At 40.1% G+C, this 24826-nt stretch overlaps 1 protein-coding gene across 2 annotated transcripts in view; it reads right to left on the bottom strand.

Annotated features, from left to right (window-relative positions):
* ARHGAP26 (Rho GTPase activating protein 26) overlaps positions 1-24826 on the bottom strand; it is a 511759-nt gene that overhangs the window by 299928 nt on the left and 187005 nt on the right. For both annotated transcript variants that reach the window (XM_056124844.1, XM_056124845.1), the window contains exon 11: positions 14449-14527. In XM_056124844.1, the coding sequence (XP_055980819.1) occupies positions 14449-14527 (79 nt within the window). The remainder of the gene's footprint in view (positions 1-14448; positions 14528-24826) is intronic.

Genomic DNA, 24826 nt, shown 5'->3' with positions numbered 1-24826 from the left:
CTGTTAAGCTGACCTTTATTCTGACTCAAGTGAACAACTAATTAGTGACAGAAACCTTCAGTTACAGTCTTGCTTATGCCTCTCCTTGACGATAGTTAGGTCTAGACCCTGAAAATGGAGGAATGAATTGCCAAAGAGCAAGGAAACTGTGTATAGAGCTAAGGAAGCAGCAACACAATTATTGCCCTCAGAATCAGTTCAGTGAGGGGCAGGCATCTTCTCTAAGTCAGAACCGTGCATAGAGGGTAGAAACCCATAGGTCAGGCTGGGGGGGGGGGGGGGCGCATACCCATCCCAGAGTCCTCCAGATGAGCAACCCTGAAGTATGAGAAACTGCAGTTCTGGGGCACCCAGAGAAGGAATGAGCTATTATCTCCTTGAAAGTTAAAAAGGCCTAGAGAGCACCTGGGTGTGTCTCACAATCTAAGAACTGCTGTTAGCACAAAATTGTGAGGAGGCTCCTGGGTCTCCCATTAGGATGAGATTCCAGCAAAGACAAAAATGTAAAGTCGTACAAGGCAAGGAAGAATACTAGGGAAAAAAGCCGGGTTTATACCTTGAACTTTAGAAAGCAGAACTGAGAAAAATGAAGGGTGCAATCCTAAAGCAAAAAATTGAAAAACAAATGAAAATAATACTATATATAGTATGAATCACATGTCAGATACTGTACTGCATACTTGACATTAATTACTGTATACAAAGGTAAAGATACAAATGGTGTACTTGAGAACTATAAAAAAAGTTTTTGATCTTATTAGTAACTTAAGAAATGAAAAAAAAAGCAAGATCCATTTTCTTTTTATTTGTTAGACACATGCATACAACACCAAAAAGCTCATAATTCGCAGTCGTAGCAAAGGTGTGGAAAAAATGAACACCCTCGTAAGTAACTGGAGGAAGTATAATCTTGAAACCTTTTGCACAGACTAATCAGTATCTATTAAAATATAATGTGTGCATATCATTCAACATATAATTACATCTGGTATAAGTCTTAGAATATGCTCAAATAGGTTAATAGCAAAGTACACATGAAGATATTCATTATATGACAGTAAGTAATGATAAAAGGCTAGCTAAATAATATCCATAAAAGTACTATGGCTCTATACAGTAAAGAAACTCTAGGCTCTGCCAAGTAGGCTAGGGACAGAAGGCTTCCTAATGAAAGCACAACTACACAACTGTAACCAACACCAATGACAGAGAAGGAGATGCCTGAAAGAAGAATGGTCTCTATCTCACCATTATGACTTTTATTTCTAGTAACAAAATCAAAATATGATGATTATGAATTTTTTTCCAAAAAACAGAAGTGAAGGGTCAAAGTTACAGCCAGTCCTATCCCCCAAAGGCTAAGCTCAAGTGAAACAGAGACAAAAATAATGACAGAAAATGAAAGGAGGCAAATAAAATTCAAACAAGAAAAGCTCATGCCTATTAAGCTAGTGAGTCGTGTGAAGATGAAATCAGCAATGATCTGAAACTATAGAAAATGCAAAAAACCAAAAGGGCATATCAACTATTTAGTCCCAAAATATGAATAACAAATGAGAATATTAAGAATTCGTGAATTTGAATTCCAACAGGTACAGCCCGCCCCCAAGGGCTCAGGTCCCTCTCTGGGCACGCGCAGCTAGAAACAGCCCCTAGACAGCCGGTTTTCAACCCCTGATCTGCGTGGGACGGGCACAGAGGCCCAGCTCTGGGCAACAAAGCTGAACGGCTCCAATTCCAAACAGGAGACATTCCCAACTCCTCGCCTAGTGCCAGGGACTCTTTCCAGAGCCGCGGCCACTGACGCGGCCGCGAAATATTTTCCCACTACATATGCCATAGGAACCATAAGCTAATTTCTTAGATGGAAACTTCTCTATTTTAGCTCAGCCACTAGAAACACAGTAGCCAATAACTCATAAGCCTATCTTAACTCACACTGCATATCAAAGCAGAATAGTAACAGTGAACGTGAAGGACTAAACCACACCTCTCACAATGGTAAAGCAACGCAAAAGCCCACCAAACTTTCATATTGAAGAGTCTAGCCCAGATGACACCAACAGTACTGTAGTGTTAGACAACCTCTCTGACAAGGAATTCAGAAGGGAGCTACTTACGATGCTTAGGGAATTAAAAGAAACAATGGAAAGCAATGCCAATAGAAGACAAGAGGATCTGAAGGCAGAAATGAGGAAAATGCAATCAGAAATGTCAGACCTGAAAAATCTCGTAGGCGAATTGAAAAGCTCAGTGGAAGGCCTCAGCAGCAGAGTAACAGCTGCTGAGAACAGAATCAGTGAGCTCGAAGATGAAGTTCAGAGACTCTCCAGAAAAGAGCAGAAAATGGAAAAGAGACTCACAATTCGGGAACAGATGGCAAGAGAAGATCGTGATGAAGCCAAGAGGGGTAACATAAGAATTATTGGAGTCCCAGAGGTACAGGAAGAAAACCTCGATGAAGAAGAAACTGTCAAAGAAATCATTGCTACAACATTTCCAGAGCTGAAGAAAACTTGTGACCACATTCAGGAGGCCCGAAGGGTACCAGCTAGAAGAAATCCGAATAAAAATACCCCAAGACACATTCTGATCAAAATGACCAAAACCTTAGACAGAGACAAAATTCTGAAAGCAGCAAGATCGAAGAAAGAAATCTCTTACAAAGGAGCATCCTTAAAATTCACAGCTGATTTTTCTGATGAAACCCTCATGGCCCGAAAACAGTGGTGGGACATAGTAAAAAAACTCAATGAAATAAATGCCTCCCCCAAAATACTTTTCCCAGCAAGACTCTCATTCATAATAGAAGGAACAACACACAGTTTCACAGACAAACAACAGCTCAGGAACTTCATAGACTCAAAACCATGGTTACAAGAACAACTAAATGGGCTACTTTAAGGCAAGAAAGGCCCCTCAAATACACCAAATTTTAACAGAACAATGGGACAAAATCCCATAACAATAATCTCTCTCAATGTCAATGGGCTAAACGCACCAATTAAAAGACATAGAGTGGCAGGATGGATTAGAAAATTGAACCCAACATTCTGTTGCCTGCAAGAAACGCATCTCAATAGTCAAAGCAAACACAGACTCAGAGTCAAAGGCTGGAAAACAATCCTACAGGCAAACAGCTCCCATAAAAAAGCTGGGGTAGCCATCCTTATATCAGACCACATCGATTTCAGAGTGAGGAAGGTCATAAGAGACAGTGAAGGCCATTTCTTATTGATCAAAGGATCTGTACAACAGGAAGAACTTACAATAATAAATGTATATGCACCTAATGAGAGACCAGCAAAGTACTTAAAAAAACTACTCATAGATTTGGAAAAAGACATCAATAGCAACACAATACTAGTGGGAGACTTCAACACTGCTTTGTCACCTCTTGATAGATCAACCAGACTCAAGCTTAGCAAGGACATACTTCATTTGAGGGAAACAATGGAAGAAAGGGACTTAGTAGATATATACAGGACACTTCATCCACAAAAAGCTGAATACACATTCTTCTCAAGCGTACATGGAACATTCTCCAAGATAGACCACATGCTGAGCCACAAAACATGCCTCCATAAAATTAAGAAGGTAGAGATTGTATCAACAATCTTCTCAGACCATAATGCGCTGAAATTAGAAGTAAATCACACACAAAAACAGAAAACTAAATCAAACACCTGGAAATTAAACAGTGCACTATTGAACAACGAGTGGATTAGACAGGAAATCAAAGAGGAAATCAAAAGATTCCTAGAAATGAATGAAAATGAGAACACGAGTTACCAAAACTTATGGGACACAGCAAAGGCTGTGTTAAGAGGAAAGTTTATAGCTCTACAAGCATTCCTCAGGAAGGAGGAGCGAGCACACATAAGTAACCTAACCTCACAGCTTAAGAGCTTGGAGAAGGACCAAAAAAAGGAGCACAACCCGAACAGGAGAAAGGAAATAATAAAACTCAGAGCAGAGATTAACGAGATGGAAACCCAAAAAACAATCCGAAAGATCAATGAAACCAAAAGCTGGTTCTTCGAGAAAATTAACAAGATCGATAAGCTTCTAGCAAAACTCACAAAGAAAGGGAGAGAGAAAACCCTAATAAACCGAATCAGAAATGAAAAGGGGGTCATTACAACAGAAACCACAGAAATTCAGAGGATCCTCAGGGAGTACTTTGAAAAGCTTTATGCCACGGAACATCAAAACCTCGAGGAAATGGATAAATTCCTAGACTCCTACAGACTCCCAAGGCTGAACCAAGAAGACCTGGAATACCTGAACAGACCTATCACCATCAAGGAAATTGAAATGGTAATAAAAAGTCTCCCCAAGCACAAAAGTCCTGGCCCGGATGGATTCACTAGTGAATTCTTCCAAATCTTTAAAGAAGTCATACTCCCAATCCTCTTTAAGCTTTTCCACGAGATTGAAATATCAAAAACACTTCCGAACAGTTTCTACAAAGCAAATATCACACTGATACTAAAAGCAGACAGAGATACCACAAAGAAAGAGAATTACAGGCCGATATCCCTGATGAACACAGATGCAAAGATCCTCAACAAACTACTAGCAAATAGAATCCAACTACTCATCAAAAAGATCATACACCATGACCAAGTAGGATTCATCCCAGGGATGCAAGGATGGTTTAACATTCGGAAATCAATCAACATAATCCACCATATCAACAAAAGATAAAAAGCATAGGATCATATCAATAGATGCAGAGAAAGCATTTGATAAGATCCAGCACCCCTTTATGATGAAAACCCTAGCCAAAATGGGTATAGAGGGGACCTTCCTCAACATAATTAAAGCCATCTACCACAAGCCTACAGCAAGCATCATCCTCAATGGGGAAAAACTGAGAGCCTTCCCTCTAAGATCAGGGACGAGACAGGGATGCCCACTCTCTCCACTGCTGTTCAATATAGTACTGGAAGTACTTGCAATAGCGATTAGGCAGGAAAAAGATATTAAGGGCATTCAGGTAGGAAAGGAAGAAATCAAGCTCTCACTATTCGCAGATGATATGATACTCTACTTAGAGAACCCAATAACTTCCACCAAAAAACTCCTAGAAACAATAGACTCGTATAGTAAAGTTGCAGGTTATAAAATCAATACCCAAAAGTCCATGGCTTTCCTATACGCAAACAGTGAGAGAGAAGAAAGCAACATGAAAAAAACAATCCCGTTCACAATTGTGCCCCAGAAAATCAAGTACCTAGGAATCAGCTTAACTAAGGAAGTAAAGAACCTGTACAAAGAAAACTACAAAACGCTACTTCAGGAAATAAAAGAGGACATGAGGAAATGGAAAGATATCCCCTGCTCATGGGTCGGGAGACTTAACATTGTCAAAATGGCAATACTACCAAAAGCATTGTATAAATTCAATGCAATCCCTATAAGGATACCCATGACATTCTTCAAAGAAATGGAGCAAACACTCCTGAAATTTATATGGAACAATAAGCCCCCACGAATAGCTAAAGCAATTCTTGGGAAAAAGAAAATGGGAGGAATCAACCTCCCGAACTTCAAACTGTACTACAAAGCAGTAATAATTAAAACAGCATGGTACTGGAACAAAGACAGAACTGCAGACCAATGGAACAGGGTTGAATACACTGACATCTCTCCTCAATCATATGCTCATCTAATCTTTGATAAAGGTGCAAGTAATGTGAAGTGGAGTAAGGAAAGCCTCTTTAATAAATTGTGTTGGCATCACTGGACGGCTACATGCAAAAAAATAGGCTCAGAACTCTGCCTAACACCATGTACAAAAGTAAGATCAAAATGGATTAAAGACCTCAACATCAGACCAGAAACCATAAGGTACATTGAAGATAAAGTTGGCAAAACCCTCCATGACATTGAAGCTAATGGTATCTTCAAAGATGCCACGCCACTGGCCGAGCAAGTGAAAACAGAGATAGATAAATGGGACTATCTTAAACTAAGAAGCTTCTGCACCTCCAAAGAAACAGTGACCAAAATACAAAGACAGTCTACAGAATGGGAAAGGATATTCACCGAATACACATCTGACAAGGGGTTGATATCCAGGATATACAAAATACTGGTTAAACTCCACAAGAAGAAAACATCCAACCCCATCCAAAAATGGGGCAATGAAATGAACAGAAACTTTCTCAAAGAAGAAAACCGAATGGCAAAAAAGCACATGAGAAAATGCTCTACATCATTAATCATCAGGGAGATGCAGATCAAAACCACAATGAGATACCATCTCACACCTCAGAGACTAGCCCACATTCAAAAGAACAAAAGCAACCGATGCTGGCGTGGATGTGGCGAGAAAGGGACACTCCTTCACTGTTGGTGGGAATGTCCACTGGTTCAGCCCTTCTGGAAAACAGTATGGACGATTCTCAAAAAATTAGAAATTGAGCTCCCATTTGACCCAGCAATATCACTCCTGGGAATATATCCCAGAGAGGCAAAAATGTATAGTCGAAGTGACATCTGCACTTGTTTGTTCATTGCAGCACTCTTTACAATAGCCAGAAACTGGAAGAAACCTGAGTGCCCAAGAACAGATGACTGGTTAAAGAAACTTTGGTACATCTACACAATGGAGTACTATGTAGCTCTTAGAAAAGATGGTAAAGGTAAAGGTAAAGGCCCTCCCGTTGATCGTCGATTTGCTCGAGCGGGCCCAGTAACATCTCCATTGGAGACTTTGTTGTTACTGTGTCTGGCATATCGAATACTCTCGGTAGCTTGCCGGGCTCTCCGAGAGGGGCGGAGGAATCGAACTCGGGTCGGCCATGTGTAAGGCGAACGCCCTACCCGCTGTGCTATCGCTCCAGCTACTAGAAAAGATGAAGTCATGAAATTTACATACAAGTGGTACAATATGGAAAGTATCATGCTAAGCGAAATGAGTCAGAAAGAGAGGGATAGACATAGAAAGATTGCATTCATCTGGGGGATATAAAGTAACAAAGTATGAGATTAATACCCAAGAATAGCTGAGATCAGCACCAGGAGGATTACTCCATAACTTAGAGGCCAGCCGGGTATCCTAGAGGAAAGGGCAGTTCAGATAGAGAAGGGAGCACCAAATAAAGGATGTTTGGAGGATCCTCCCAGGAGGGGAGATGCATGTCGAAAGTAGACTATGGACTGAACATGTTTGCCACTCAATGCCTCTTTTGCAGACCACAACACCCAAAAGGAGAGAGAGAACACAGGGGATTGCCCTGCCACAGAGACAGGGGGGAAGGGGGGATGGGGGTGGGAGGGATATTATCCATGGTGGTGGAAAATGGGCACTGGTGGAGGGATGGGTATCTGATCATTGTATAATTGAAAATAAAGCACAAAAAATTGTAAATCTACAACTTAAAAAAAAATAAAATACAATAAAGGGAAAAAAAAAAAGAATTCGTGAATTTAAATTTGTGAAGACCTGGCGAGGTAGATGGGAAACAACCTTTAAACACACCTCTAAATGTTAGCTAAACTTCATTTCAGGTAAAGAAGAATACTATCCCCAAGAGTTATTAGAGCTGTCCTTATACTGTATTTTAATATGGCAACAGAGACACAGACATTTAATACTTTGAAAACTACACATTGTTTTATAAGCCATGTAACTCTAGCTTATGCATTATTAAGAAAAAGAATCTAAAAATTTTGCCTGAGTAATACATAAATCTACAGCACAAGCTAGATTAATGTAACTCAGCTAAATTCTGATTCAAACATAGTTATATAAACATAAATTACAAAATTTCAACTTTACAGAATTTAGAGTTTATGAAATTATAAAATCAACAACCTTTATTTACCTCTATTGTCTCAGATCATGGTAGAAATCAATTACATTTTATCCTCAATCTTACTGTGTAGTTTTGACATTAATTATTCAACTAGTATTAATTTTATGCTAGGTAATGGTAAAATAGTCAAAAATACTGTTAGCCTAGCCCATTTTCATCTTGGTGTCCTCATTGTCCTTTAAAGTGACTGGCACACACCTAAATGTTAGCTAAACTGACAGAATGCCTATGACTTGAATAAATGTCACCCTTAAGTTGTTAAGTCACAATACAAGCCAAAATGTTCTGGCTATTAAGATTTCCATTTGTTGGAAAAATTTTACCAACTGTTCAGTATGAAACAATTTTATCCAGGCCAGAGAGATAGTACAGTGGATAATGCACTTGCCTTGCATGCTGCAGACCAGGATTCTATCCGAGGCACCCAATAGGGTCCCCTGAGTCCGCCAGGAATGATTCCTGAGCACAGAGCCAGAAATAAGCCCTGAGTACTGCTTGCTGGGTGTGTCCCAAAAACAAAACAAAACATTTATCTGACTTTCTCCTCATCACTTTCCAAGTCAGACTGATCAGCTAACGATCCCCTGATTTTCAGGAGAAATTTTCTCTGGGAAGAAAGTGAATATTATGAAATTTCTTTTTAAGACTGGAGCACATAATGTGACATAAAAAGCATACTCTAATGGATTCCACCTATTTTAAAACATGTGACTTACATAAAGCTTGCAACCTAAGTCTTGATCCAGTTAACGATAAAACAAACAAAAGAATGGGGAACTTTTTAAAGCAATTTCCCAGCACCTCAGGGTTGGGTGAGAGAAACAAAACAAACTGGAACCCTCACTTTGAAATTCTTCACTGGCTCACACTGTGTGTCATTATAAAATCATAAAATGGGCAGAACTGGCATCCCAAATAATCATTCCACTCATATAAGATTGAGATATGCATCACTACACACAAAGGCTTAGAAATTTAACTCCACACCTTCTTAGCCATCATTACTCCTCTGACTGCCAGTTTTCTGAAGGAGAAGGGACGCCATAGAATGGTGAGTTGAGCTTATCACAAGCTAGGTCTAGGCTGCATTCTAGCAAAGGAAGCTATTACTTCATGCTCCTGTGCTCACTGCCTGGAAGTCCAAAAGCACGACTAAATGAAATGACTTTTTCCAAAGTAGTAAAAGCAATTCCTGCTCTGCACTCTGATGTGGCTACACAAGGTGACTTTAAATCCACTGTGCTTAAAAAAATAAAGTAAAATTTAAAAAGTCAAGTCACTTGGAAATGGAGCTAGGAAGAGAATTTGGGTATTTCAATTTCTTAAAAAAATAAGGTCATAAGAAAATTTTAACACACACACTTCACCACGGAAGGTCACTGTGCTACTTGGGTTACAAATATGCAGATCCTTACATAAAAATTTTACAGAAACACTATAATTAACTTCATTTTTAAGGCAAAGAGATACTCAGAGGAAAGAATATTAGGTGTTAGAAAGTGGGGATGAAAACTCAAGCTTGTCTGGGGGTACATCCTTAACCACATGATCTGCATCAAATTCTGGAATCTCATTTATTTAGTAAGTAATCTTCCTTTCTCCTTTAGATCCTCTAACAGCTGTCTTTCAGACATCAGGTATACAACAGAAGCAGCAATGTGACTGCTCATTTATTCCCTGGGTCTTGAAGAACTAGGGGTATAGAGCTTGGGCATAGTAAAGAAATAAGAGAGATGGGCACACTTCATTTAACAAGTCCAAATGGACTAAAAGAGAAAATTCCTTGAAAATGGGGGTGAGTAGAAGAAGCAAAGATGGCATGGCATATGCTCTTACTAAAGGAATTGCTCTTTAGTTTTTAATTTTATTCAGTGCAGTAGTCACACAAAGGAGCTCCATTTACAAGTGGAACATGACTCCGAGCAATTTGACTGTGTGCACAGTAGTAAAAGAAGCATAGAGCTAAAAGCTGGAGGTCAGCTGAGATTCTCCTTCTGCTCTGCAGCTAGGTGGTAGAGCTATCTAAAATTGCCAGTATCTGGCCTTCTTTTTTTTTTAAGCAACAGAGATGACAATTATGAAACTTTGAAACTAATACATAATTTATACACAACTTTTGATGATGTAATACCTGTTTAGAGCTTTGTGTTTTTCTTTTGTGCTAGGAATCAAACCCAGGGCCCCACACGCACGTGGCAAGTACTCTATGGCTAAGTACCAGGCTCCCTATATCACCTGGTTACTAAAAAAAAATCAAAGAGTACTCATTCAAATTACAAAAATATTTTATAATTGCTAAAGAATCCTTGGGCTCCGAAGAACTACTACCTTTGAATTTAAAAGGTAATATAAGGAATTCCAAACAGAGAACACCAATTACAGCTGACAGAAGATACAGAAACACAATTTAAAGAGGATGGTCCAAGTTCCAAGGCTCTAGGTTGCCTCACTAGATTCACTGAGTTGCTGAGTCATCTTTCCATAGTGAACAGAGAATAATACTTCAAACTGATTGTGGACATCATGTTGAGAATGCTGATCAGCTGGTAATAATTTTTTTTAGAAATATGCTCAACAAGCAAAGTTCAAAGATAAAAGGAAAAAGAATTTTAGTTTCTAAGAACTGAGAAAATTTAGGGTCTTGAAAACTTCTCTGAACTGCAATTTAATAAGGTTTAAACTAAGCCTACATTTACAATTTAATATGGAAAGTCATCTGCTCCTAGACCTAAGACAATGTCCATAAAGTTAAAATGGAAGCTTCTGTGGTTACAATAATGATTCAAGAATTTGTCAATCCAAAGTTAATAGAAAAATGAAGAAAATTCAGAAGAATTATTTCAAAACTTAATCAGAAGAGTTTATCCTGCTGATAAATAAAAATGGATTAGTGACCTACATTAAAATGCCTTTCATTTTATTTTCTTGCCCTACTGAACTGGCTAGTACTTCTAGTGCTATCCTGAATCAGAGTGATAAGAGAAAACATCTTTTTCTCACTACTGTTCTTAGGGGGGAAGTATTCCATGTTGTACCAGAAGAAATGACATTTATAGTAAACTTGTTCTCACTCCTGGCCAAGCACCAATAAGCAAACTCTGAATATAAAATTTATTGGAATATAGGTCAGAGTGGTGAGAAACTATGTCACTTTTTCCCTACCTAATTTCTACCCCTCTTTCTTCATAAAACAATACTTAAGTTTTCCCTCGGGGAACAAAAAACTTCCCCACCATCTACGCAGTCTGATGCAATGGGCAAGTGAGTCAGGTTTGGCCAACTCCTCAATCTCATTATAAGTACTCTGTCAAATAAAATGCAAACATAAGACTTCATAAGAATTATTAGGAAATTATTAGGCAGTACTCTCTGTGCACCAGGCTTATAAATTTGTAATCAACAAACTATGGCCCATGCCTAAGGTTGCCTTCTCCCTGTTTTTTCACATGATATCCCACTAAAATGTGGCCATACTCATTTACATATTGTCCATGCAGCCCTGGAGTCTCAGTAGCAAAGCAGAGTAGCTCCAACAGTGACCACATGGTTCTCAGAGTCTGAAATATTTACAATCTGGACTGTCTCACACCACACACACACACACACACACACACACACACACAAAGTTACCTGATCCCTGTTTTTGATAATAAGATGTAAGCTGGGAATAATTAGGAAGCATATCACCACTATATGGACAGAACCTATTAGAAATGAAGGCAAAATTAAAGAAGAAACTAATTCTCAGTGTTATCGAAGTTCCCAGATTCAGGTGAACAAGAACTATTAAACTTCAATATATACCAGTTATGTAAATTTATAAATATGTAAATTTGTAAATCAATCAATTCATCTTTTTCTCAGGCAAATTTGAACTTGGTTTTATTTATCTGAATTCAAACTCACTATACAGGTGAAGTCCACCTGCTCATTTTTAGGACTACAACTCTAAGTTCTTTCTCCATATACAGTCATCAATGCCATGAAGACATTTGACATTTCTTTAGGCCAGAATGTCACTGGCTGCTAAGATGTTGTAAAATTAAATGATCTGAATTCATTTAGATTTATTTTCAATCAACCACCCACAGATAGTACTGAACAATGAAAGAATAAAGGAGAGAAACCAAAATTAGCTTCCCTTCAAATAAAAAAATTAAGAATAACAATCAATCACAGAAAATAGGAGTAAGTATAAAAACATAGAGAGGTTCCACCATTAACATCTCCCTACAATAAGGGAACTATTCCCAGACCAAATAAATAAAGAAATTTCTGCTCCCATACAAAAGCCAAACCTCCCAGGGGGATAGATTTAACTAATTAGGGAGCTGGTGATTAAAACTGGAAGTGCTAATTGCCTACTGGGTATATATCTCCAGTAATGTTCCCTAGGGGATCTCAGCAATAGGAGACAAAATTAAGCCTAATATTCCTGCCAATTACGCAGAATCATTGTCTGCACTTATCTCCCTCTTTAGGAAACTAAAAATTACGTGGAGGTGTGGTTTTCAATACAAGCTATAAGTTCCTGGGAGAAAATAAGCTCATATCATATTTAGAAATAACTCTTTTGTGTTTAAACGTGTTTTAATGTGTACTTTCTAGAGATGTTGTTTTCAACAGAATGCTCTCCACCTGCAGAGGCCAGTGGTTAATCTATAAGAAAATGAAGTAGTTAGGAAGAAGACCAATTATATATAGACAGGGAACGGATATCAAGAAACGGAGGGAGAGGGGCATGGGTGGCTTAAAACAGAGTTGGTGATGCAATTTTAGAACTCTAACATACTGGAGGAAACACACACAAGCAGGGACACATGAGTGGGAGCAGGGGACATGCATAACAAGAGAAATATACCCTCACAAAATTTTTTCTTCCTGGGAACCTCATACAACATGAAGGCTATTTAAAAGAATTGCATAAAGTATTATAAAAATGAACAGGAGGGGCTCAGCGATAAGCACAGTAGGGAGGGCGTTTGTTTTGCACGCAGCCAACCCAGGTTCGATTCCCAGCATCCCATGGTCATATGGGATGCTGGAAATCGAACCCGGGTTGGCCACGAGCACCACCAGGAATAATTCCTGAGTGCATGAGCGAGGAGTAACCCCTATGCATCGCCGGGTGTGACCCAAAAAGAAAAAAAAATGAACAGGAAAGACTTGTAGGAGGTAATGTGACATTTTATTACATTAAAGATGGAATATGTGTCTTTGGCCAAACATGGGTTCAAATTCTAACATAGTGACCATGGTGAGGACTGCAATCACCCCCATAGCGTTCTTTCTCTTCTTCCTTGAAGTGCAAAGATGCCTTGGTTGCTAGCTGTCACTTGAGTGCCTGGGGACAGACTAGATTTCCCATTCTTCTTTACAAATAAATGTGGTCATATAATTGTATCTGCACCAAACTGGATGTTTTTGTCTCCATTATCTGGTGCAACCTGGGAAGCCATAGGTTTAGAATAGCAGAATGACCCTGCCAAGCAGGAACTGCTGCACTCTGAGAGATATATAAGTTTAATCTTATTTGAGCTACAATATTTTGGGAGTCTTTTATAGCAACCTAGCCCATTTCCAACTAATATAGGGACAGTTATTTAATCTCTCTAAGGTTCAGTTTCCTTATCTATAAAATAAAATCAAAACACTTATTTTGTAAGTACTAAGAGGAGTAAGGGTTAAGAAGTGTAAAGTACTTAATACAGGCCTTCCCAAAAGAAATGCTCAACTAATGGCAATTCGCTTCAGCAAAGAAACAGTCTACTTAGAAACCTACTTCCAAAGTCTGAGCACTTCAGGCAGCAACTACATCCACAAGAGCCCTACAGGTAAAAATGTGCATTTGCTTTGAGAGAGTTCTATCAGCAACAATATATCCCAGGAGTATCTGGTATCAGCTCAAAAGGAGAATTAAGATTAAAGAAACATTCAGAGTTTGGTAAAGCTAAAACCTCTAAACAGTTCTTTAAATATGCAGAAAGCATCAAGTGTTATGGAAACACTAATAGTTTATGCTCTGATGAATACACTGGGTTTCATGTTTATATACAAACAGCTGAGTAGAGGAAAATAATAATAATCAATACAGATCATCTAAGCAAAGTCAGCTGAGAAAGATACATAAACTGAAGTCATATACTTCATATTCAGCACTGTGCATCAGTGATATCTATGACTTAAAGCCCATTGTATGTGGTTCCCCACTTTGGACAATGCCTTTGAAAGGGATATTGACTGGCAGTCTGACATTATGAATTCTTCTTATTTTTTACTAGTGGTACTTAGTTATATTTATACTTCTTAAAATAGGGGCCATACTTGGGAGTACTGGAGGGCAATTAGGACAACACCCAAGGTTACTAAGGATCAAACCTGAGAACTGCCAGGGCTATTTTTAGCAGTACTCAGAGGCATCATGTGGTGCCAGGCATTGAACCGAGGGCCATGTACATGCTTAGCACATGTTCTAGCACCTGAACAATCTTTCCAGTTCTGAGACATTATGTGTTTCAAAGACCCAAGACTTTAGAGCAAGAGCAGAAATACCACACCAAAAAAGCAACAACAACCCAGCAGCTTTATCCTTGCTGCACTTCCCTGAATTGTTACTTACAGGTTCTCGGCCGTCCATGGCTTCCATCCAGAGTCTCCGGTCCTCCTCTGACATGGCCTGCATAGTGATAACCCCTGGCCTGCAGGAAAAGGGAAATACAAATGTGAACCCACAGGTAACAAGAGAGATCCTTACAGAGAGGAACTTTAAAGAAACACTCCCTCAACTAAGAGGATGCTGGCATTACCGACACAGAGAGGCATAGCTCTCAAGTTTTCTGAAAACTCTAGTTTCCAAAGGCAAAGCCTGCAGGCATTCCCCTCAATGCCATCTCCCCCAGGAAGCAGAAACTCAGATGACATGACTATATGTACAGGTAACAGACACAGGAATAAAGGGACTCCTGTTAGGAGTTAAGTCCAATGAGCTCATTCCTCCAAAATGCTTAACAAGGTGCTTTACTCACAAGTAGGAGTGCAGAAAAACTGAAAGGAATGGAAAGTAAAGCCCGAAAAAGATACATGATGGATACATACGGGGAAGCAGTCTCCTCTAATATTTAGTCCAGTACTTCTAAACTGCTACCAACATGGAGAAGTTTTATGAAGATAGTCAACTTTGTAACTATTATTAGAGCAAACATACATAGTAATTTTTTAAGATTTTTTTTAAGTTCCCACTACAACACGTTTTACAAGCATTGGCTCTTTTCACTCACAGAAATTAGCTTATCTTTCAAAGTGAATACAAATACTCCAGAAAGCACAGTATTAAATGGTGTCTGTTATGTTTTGATTATATATGGCACTTCACAAGTAGAGACTTGTACCATAAAAATGAACTCAGAAGGCACTAAAAGCCTCTATGTTCATTAAAACAGCAGTTCCTTATTAGGGTCTATCAGCAGATCCTAGAGAGTCCAGAAACCACATTCTTGCTCTGACTGTACGTGTATTTTTTCTTTAGAAACAATTCAAACTGTCTCCAAAAGGAAAAATAGTCATCTGCCACTAGGTTATCAAAGAAAAGAACAATCCTCAAAAAGCTAAGACATGCTGACTCTAATCCTTAAAATTTGAGGAAGTCAAAGACAAAGAGGTCTACTCCGCAAAGCTTAAGTTCTATGACCATGAGTCACAGCATCACTAATGATCACATACAGTAATGACACACATGGCCTGGCAACATCAAGGGACACCATTCTGTTCATCCAGCCACAAAGATGGCGATCCCTGTCTTGTTTCCATCAAGTAGGAACATCAACTAGGCTAAACCTATGCTAACTGTATTTTAAACAATTTGAATCTTTGCATAGATTATTTCTCAATATTAATATGTTTCAAAGATATACAGAGAGACTGAGGTATTTGAGAGGCTTTGTGTGAGACTGCAAACAGGGAGTATTGGGGGTGGAGGAGAGCAGGGGTGCCTCAGCATTCTGGGCAAAGAGGGAAACAGGTGGATGAAAAGGTGTATTGAGCATGAGAGACAGGTTATGGGAGGGACATGTCCTGAGAGAACGGTCATTCCTGTGAAGACCACATCAAAAACTGGTATTTAAATATAAAGATGATGTGAAGATACCTATCTCTTAAAAGACGGCAAACCCTCGTTCCTAGATTGCAGAAATGAATACTCCAAGGAAGGACAAGTGGGAGGGGGTGGGGGCGAGGATGCAGACTGGCAATAACATAAGGGCATTAGTCAAGAATCTCAAACATTTTGGTGGTTTAGAAGTGAGGTGACTATGTACATCAAACCGTAAGAGCAAGTAATGATCTTACAGGCAAGTGACCCAAAACAAATTTTAAAAATATTTATTTTGCTATGGAGGCTAGGTGGGGAGAGGGAAGGAACCTGGTGTCAGTGGTGGAGGAACGCTGGTACTGATGATGGGTTTGGAATTGGAACATCAAATGCTCAAAACTAACTCTGTAGGTCGGAGCAATAGTACAGTGGGTAGGGTGTTTGGGCTTGCACACAGCCAACCCAGGTTTGATCCCCGGTACTCCATATGGTCCCGAGCACCACCAGGAGTAATTCCTGAGTGCAGTGTCAGGAGTAATTCCTGAGCATTGCCAGGTGTAACCCAAAAATCAATAATAATAATAATAATAATAATGGGCTGGAGCAATAGCACAGCGGGTAAGGTGTCTGCCTGCATGTGTCCGACCCAGGTTCGATTCCTCCGTCCCTCTCAGAGAGCCCTGCAAGCTACCGAGAGTATTCCGCTTGCACAGAAGAGCCTGGCAAGCTCCCTGTGGTGTATTCAATATGCCAAAAACAGTAACAACAAGTCTCACAATGGAGACGTTACTGGTGCCTGCTCAAGCAAAGGGATGAACAACAGGAGAACAGTGCTACAGTGCTACAATAATAATGATAACAAAACAAACTCTGTGGCAAGGGGACATAATGGACTGATTCAATACTACCTTTTAAAGAACCAAAGACAAAACATTAATGGCTTTGAAATAAAAAGTTTATAAAGCTACCTTCTATGACAGAACCCTCTGGGCCCTGGAGCTGAAAGGACTGCTCAGCATGTTGGGCCTAGATCTCTGGCAGCAGAAGTGGGCATCCCTTCAAATAGAAACTCTGGCCTAATCTGCTCAACAGAATCTGAACTTCTGGGCTGCTCTTGAGAACTTGGATACCAACCAACTCCACAGTGCACAGATTTAGGTCTAAGGCCCCACAATCAACGGCTGACCAATCTTTCCCACCAGTTTCCCCTCGGCTACACTGCACTGGACAGCAAAGAGAGCATCCTCCTTATGCTGGGGCCAAGTAGCCAATGTGTCTCCAGTTCACTTCCTGCTATACACTCACCAGCAAACACTGAGAACACAACAATTGCCCCGTGAACCAAGAGCTCAGGGCCCTCACATATGTCATTTAAACTACTTTATTGCGTGTAGCGTGAAATTTCCACCCCAAGCCACAAAGAGGAAGTGCAGACAAGTTCAGAGGCTTTGAGGGCAAGCCAGTGAGCCTTAGTAATTAGAAAAGTCAGCAGGTTCGTTTTCATACCAAGAGAAATACCAAAATACCAATTATTTTCTATATGCTGCTTTATCTTTCATTAGGGCAAAGGATGGCAGAACTGAAGAAAATGAGCATGATTTAGTTCTAATTCGATAGTCCCAAGTTCAGACTTTCCCTTCGGCTCCTATAGGGACATCTGGATCACAGTATGACCTTTCTAGCCATTTACAAAGCATTCTCCAACTCCAAGGTTCTTTTCATTCTTTACCATTTAAACCATCATTACATAACTCTCCTACGTTTGCATTTCCTAGAACCAAAATTAAAAGGTCAACTCTCTTTATTTTGGAATCCGCAATTTTTCCATATTTAACCTTCCCTATGTCCCTATTAGACACAAGCGCTGGAAACAAAATGAGTCCAGTTCTCAATAACCTCACACTTTCCAAGTCAGCCCCTGTAAGATGTAAGATGGCAATTTCAAATCGTCTGTATGGACCCTCATTCAGTTCGTGTTTGGAATGCTTGTGGATTTGCTGTATAAGCCAGCAAACAAGTAATTCAAATCACTGTATTGTTCCCCTTTACAATGTAGATAATAAGACCACTTACTTCCATGGAATGCCTGTGAAGGTAAATGAAAAATGTGTCAAATGTCAGACACATAACAAAACAGTACAAAATTTACTTATTAAAAGGGCTAATAGGGGTCTGAGGGAAGAAACAAAATGCCCAATGTGGATTAAGGTTAAAATTAAAGATCAAGATGGAGAGGTGTGTACAGTTCATTTCAAAGGTAAAAGAAAGGAGTCATAGTTGCTTCTGATTCAGGCACCTCCCTCTCCACCCCCCAAGAAAGGACAACACCACTCACACACAACACTGAAAATCACATCTCTACCACAAAGCCAGCCAAGCGAAGGGCAGAAGTGACACACAGGCTCTGACATCATGGCATTTCCTTTTTCCTCCAGAGTTAAACATCCAAGTGGCCTACTTCCCCTTTTCTGAATTAATGTTTTCTAATTTATAAAGACAAACAAGGAGATTGAGGCAATTTCTAGAAAATCTGCCATGAAACACCTTTTCTCTACCAGATGAGAGAGAGAGAACTCAAATCACTCAGACTCCTTTTCAGAGTTCAACCTTAAGATTCTCCTTAAAATACAGCACTCCCTTTTCACTCAAAACAAGTCTTGGTTAGTGCTCAATCTGGATCATGAACAAGAATCTGCAATTCTCTCTAAACTGACATCTTGCCTGTCTCATTTCAGGGCAATGCAAAAGTAATTATCCACTTGCCACAGAAAAAAACTGTTACCCACCCCAAATCTCCTCCAACTCTACCTTCCCCCAAAAGCAATACAGAGTTTAGCAACATCTTCAGGATCCTGGGACTACTGACAACAGTTTGGAGCCTCCTCAGCAGTCAAGAACAAGCAGATTCATAACCAGCCCCAATTCCAGGGTTACTAGACAGCTTCCCCAATCTTATTCCTGAATCTGAGTCAACAATGGTGATCTCAGAGGCTTGGCAAGTTACCCACTTCCTATTGGACAAGGAAATGCTCTTACTAACCCCACCCCACTGAAACAAACACTCTCAGAACCTAACAGTACTGTTCCTTTCAAGTCAACTTACAATCCTCTACAGTTTACTCATTCACAAGAGACTGTAAATTTTCTGTTGGCAAGAATTCATTCCCAGCTTCCATGCACATGAGGGCACATTTAAAGGTCAAGTCTACAGTAAAAGAAGGAAGGTGGCACCCACAAAAACACACGTTCTCATGACCTATTCTTGTAGCCTGCCTCAAAAGCTTAGAAATGAAGATGGCTGACACCCACAGGTTAAAAAGATATGCAGGAACTGGAGCAATAGTACAGCAGGTAGCAACTCAGTTTTAATCCCCAGCAACCCCCTGTGGTCCTCCAATTGTTGGCAGGAGTGATCCACGAGCTGTGACCCAGAAGTAGGCCCTGAGCGACTGCTGGGGAGGGAGGGAGGGAGGGAGGGAGGGAGGGAGGGAGGGAGGGAGGGATATAAAGAGAGAGAGAGATAGACCTGCAAGTGTCAGGGATTCGCTGCTTCTAAAGTGCTTCTGGAAAACTAAATTCTGTGTAGTTACTGGACAATAACAATGGTTCAGCCTTCAGGAAATCTCCACTTATATCAAACACACACAGCAGATCTTCATGTACACGAAGATATGGCCACAGTCTCGCAGAAAAATCTTATACAATGACATGTCTCCCATGTCTACCCAGAGAATTATATATAGATGTTATAAAAGGCCAGGAAGTGAGCAAAATGAGTAAAATAAATTCTTGCTGCAAAGAAAATGGCTCGATGTGATTTTCCTTAAAACATACAACCTTTTATTTTCTTTCCGCACTTTTACTTTCTGACAGAAAAATGAGGATTTCCTAGGAACAAGTGAGAACACCCCTCTAGAAGAAATGCCTGAGTAAGGGAGAAAGTACCTGGGTTACCTAAGGCACATGACTTGCATGCATCTGATCCAGGTTCGAACCCCAGCACTGCATGCCCTCCCTACCCCCGCCTCATCACAGGATCTAGCCCAGAAGGTTTCTAAGCATCACCAGGTGTGGTCTTGGAGGACCCCAACAGCATCAGGGTGGCCCTGGCCCTGATGGTCCCATTCACTAGCATTGAGCACCAGGCCCAATAGAGCATCAGCACCAGTGGTACCTGGACCTCCTGAGAACCACTTAGAAGACCCAAAATTAACCTATCAATAATTGATTGATCACAAATTAAAAAAAAAAAACAGAAGAAAGCAACCATGCAAGTACAAAACAAAGTGGCTGCCATCACCTGTCACTCAGTGTGGGACATCAGGGTGTGGTGGCGACTTCAACAATGTCGAGGCACAGGCCCACCTAAAAGCATCTACCATTTACCTGGCACACGGGAAGAAGGAATCAGAATTTACATCATTTACCATTTAAAATGCTGCCTTGAACACTACTGAAGTTAAGACAAACATGCCTGCACACCAGTTTGCAATGTATCTGTCTTTCTCTCTCTCTCTCCATATATATATATATATACACACACACACACATATATATATATATATATATATACACCTTAATTCCACCAGTCTTACTGAGACATATTAGAGTCTTTTCATCCATCAGGACTAATAATGATACATGTTGTATTCTTTACCTGTAGTCCAACTAAACAGTTCAACAGCATAAGAATAATCTGGAAGACTTCTCATGTTCATGAAAATATATCATAATACATACCACAGTATCTTGTGATATTAATATATCATGGAAATTAAGATGACACAAAAAATTAACGAAGAGAAACTACAAGTTACAAACTGGAGACCCACAAATTATAGCTAAGATTTACTGAGTGTTTATTACGTACCAAGCATTGTTAAAGGATATTATCTACATCACCATTTTTCAAAGTAAATGTTTGAAGTAGATAACATCAATGTATTTTTCTAAAATTCAAAACTTATAAATTACTTGCATTAATGTCACATACAGCTATAAAGTGGCAAAGCTTCAACTTGAACCCTGTTTCTGACTCTCAAGCAAAGTCTGTACCTTAATCACAATACTGTACTGCCCCCAAGTGCATGCAGTGTGTGTGCCTGGGGTATGGGGAGACAGTGAAACCAGCTAGCTTGTGCTCTCTTGCTCTCTCGCTCTCACTCTCGCTTCATAAACATAAACACACATACACACACACACAATTAAACCTTAAAATGTCTTACAAGGATTTCCAATCAATTATTTAGAAAAGATCTGATCCTAATAAATGAATAATAACCTATTATGGACTGCAGCATTGGCCTCCTAGAAGGAAAACTCCTAAATTAAGAACACAGTAAAATGAATCACCTTAAGGCTAAATATTGCCAATCACATCAGATAACTTCATACATTTTTATTTTAAGGAAGACTAAAGTGACAAAATCAGGGAGCACATACAAATCTTTGGTACATTAAGCTTTCTGTTCCTTAAATGAAACCAATATTGATTAAGTGTCTGTCATGTACCAGCCATCCTGCTAAGAACCAGAACTCAATATTAAGGGTTTTTTTTTTTATGTTTTTGTTTTTTGCTTTGCTTTTGGGCCACATCCCATGTTGCTCAGAATTTACTCTTGACTCTGTGCTCAGGGATCACTCCTGGCTGAGCTTGAAGGCCACATATGGTGCTGGAATAAAACCAGGATCAGTGGCAGTGTGCAAGGAAAGCACCTTTCCTGCTGAACTCTCTCTCTCTCTCTCTCTCTCTCTCTCTCTCTCTCTCTCTCTCTCTCTGGCCCAATAAGCAAATTTTAATATACTGCTCCAGCAGAGGCATTACCGGTTGCTAGGATGGTTAAGATTCAGGGAGAAAGAAATCATGTTACCACATTAACAATCTATTAAAAATATTTTAATTTGGAGCTGAAGTCGGCCAGTAGTTATCCCACAGTGCAGAGTAAGGAGAAAGCCCTGAGCACTGCTGGGTATGGCAAAAAAGCCAAAACAAAATAATTGAAAAATATTCTAAATCTAGAAAGGTCGATAAATGGAATTTACTAGTTGATCATCTCCCTTCCTCAGATTTCTGTAATTGCAAAATGTTGGTTCATGGTACTTTATATTTAGTTATTGGCAAATAAGCTGCTTTACTAAATCAATAAAACCCCCAACTTCATTCTTCAGAATAGAGAATAAAGTTCAAGCTTTATTAACCACCACCACCCCATTTTTATTCAAACCAGGGTCCAAACTGCTCTCTCGTAAGCAAATAAAAATCAACAGGATTCAAATATGGATGCCAAAGATCCCACCAGCCTCCCCACTAGCTCAATTTCCAGAACAGCAATGAGATAATTCCCGAAGTCGGGCTGCTCCCATCCATGCTTCCCCCACCCAAGTCATGGAAGTCAGAGCAGTATAACAGCCTGTGAGGAAGGAAAAGGCCATTTCCTCTCTGAAATGTCAATGCATAAAGACCAGCACTCTAATCCAACCAGCAGGAAGACAAAATCAAATATTATTTCAAAGAAGGGGTGAGAAGGGGAGAGGGGGGGAAGTTTGTAACCAGGAAAAATGGATTCATCTGTTACAAGAGATAACGGCACACTGCAAAGGGAAAGTGGGATCGCCTGATTCTCAGCAGACACGGGCCAGCCAAATCACTCATCTGTTTTCCCCGCCATCTCCAAACTGAACCGTCTCTGAAGCAACTTTAACTCAGAAACAGTAGAAGAAAAACTTTTAAACAGAGTTAACTGAGCTGCAGGAAAGCGGGTATGAAATGATCCATCAAATAAAGGGTGGGAGGAAGGAATTTCCAGAGAACTAATTTAGAATGCTTTTTCCTCTAAGGAATAACATTTGCATGACTTCATCTACAGAAAACACACGCGAAGAAATCTTCCTTCTCCACATAAGGAGGACAGCTAATTTTCAAGTAGATCCTCTAGTAACTACGAATCCATTTACAAAACTGCCACCTAGAGGTTAATCGCGAAAAACTCTGTTACATAAGATGGTCACTCTGTTTTAGAATGCACTCAACCTTAAACTCAAGCAACTAATAAAGACATAAACAAATGCATGCATAAACTACTTATGTCATCACAATCACAATCACGATCATCCTGTTGTGGGTCGATTGCCTCGAGCATGCATCAGTAACGTCTCCTTCATCCTAGCCCTGAGATTTTAAAAAGTGCCATATTCAAGGCTCTTTCAGGGTTAGGAGAATGAGACCCATCATTGTTATTGGTATTTGGCATATTTATGTCATACTAAAAGTAATAGTAATATTTTAATTTAAAATCACTGCAGTTTCCTTTTAAGATGATTGGCTGAAAGAAGAGGCATAAAAGTATAGGAAGGAAAAAAATATATATATATAAACAACAGGTCAGGGCTGGTGCCACAGTACAGTGAGTAAGGGGTATGCTTTGTGCTCGGCCAACCTGGGTTCAATACCTGCAGCCCAATATGGTTCCCTGAGCCCACCATTAGAGATCCCTGAGCACAGGGCCAGGAGTAAGCCCTGAACATGGCCAGGTATGAGCACACCATACCCTCCATTCCCCACCCACCCACTTTCCAAAAAAACTAAACAACAGGTCACAATATGAAAATGGAATTTCCCTCTTACAGTCTCTTTGCACATACACATCAGCTCAGATATGATGTTAAGTTTGGAAACTGAAGGAATATCAGGAAGGCGGAATAATAATTTTTAAAAAAATAGCTCAGACAAACACTCAAAAAGCTAAAGATTAACCCTAAGAATAATAAGGTAAAGGTAAAGGCCCTCCCGTTGTTCATCGATTTGCTCGAGCGGGCCCAGTAACGTCTCCATTGGAGATTTTTGTTGTTACTGTGTTTGGCTGGAGCGATAGCACAGCGGGTAGGGCGTTCGCCTTACAAGCGGCCAACATGGGCCGACCCAAGTTCGATTCCTCCGCCCCTCTCGGAGAGCCCGGCAAGCTACCGAGAGTATTCGATATGCCAGACACAGTAACAACAAAGTCTCCAATGGAGATGTTACTGGGCCCGCTCGAGCAAATCGAGGATCAACGGGAGGGCCTTTACCTTTTACCTTTACCTTTACTGTGTTTGGCATATCAAATACATCACGGGTGGCTTGCCAGGCTCTGCCGTGTGGGCGAGATACTCTCGGTAGCTTGCCGGGCTCTCCGAAAGGGGCGGAGGAATCGAGCTTGGGTCGGCCATGTTGGCTGCGTGCAAGGCAAACGCCCTACCGCTGTGCTATAAAGTCCGAGATTTTAGAGAAAAGATTCCTAGACATATTTTGCAGCACAGGACTGCACCACAAAGAACTTCTGCCCTAAACTCACCTTTAATGCAGTCTTGCAAAGTATGTATGATCAGGCCCCCTTCCAGATGTAGCTAGGACCACCTGACCAGATGCACAGTCTATGAAAGGAGGGTCCCCGGGTCAAACAGAGTTATCAAGTGGCTCGCCCAAAACCATACTTGAAATAAGGGTGAAATGGAGGTTCTGAGAGATTATTCAGGGCTTCCATAAATCTCTTGACCAACCTCCCATGGTGGTGGTGAAGCGGGCTAACAGTTCTGTTCTTCCCATCTAAAAATGCAAACCCTATGAAACATTTGTAGCAATTAACAAAAGATTATATCTCTTTTGTTGTTACATAGTAGATCGCCAAAATCCCAAAGAAAGGATCATAATCTATCCCAAAATCACATCACCGGGAAAATAAGGCTGGACCACCACATGCACAGCAATGCTGTATAAAAACTATATAAAACGATTACACTCTGCCTCTGGAAGCAAATTACCTGTGTTATTTAGAACTGAACAGAGGGGTGTAAAGCATACCTAACTGAATAACCAGAAAAACAATAAAGAAAAGCTCATATAGTATACAAATTCATAGTACACTGTAGGAAGACA

Source organism: Sorex fumeus, unplaced genomic scaffold (assembly GCF_029834395.1).
Source record: "Sorex fumeus unplaced genomic scaffold, SorFum_2.1 ptg000051l, whole genome shotgun sequence".
In the NCBI taxonomy this organism is placed as follows: Eukaryota; Metazoa; Chordata; class Mammalia; order Eulipotyphla; family Soricidae; genus Sorex; species Sorex fumeus.
The sequence above is the reverse complement of the archived record's forward strand: the minus strand, read 5'-3'. Positions and strand labels throughout refer to the sequence as shown.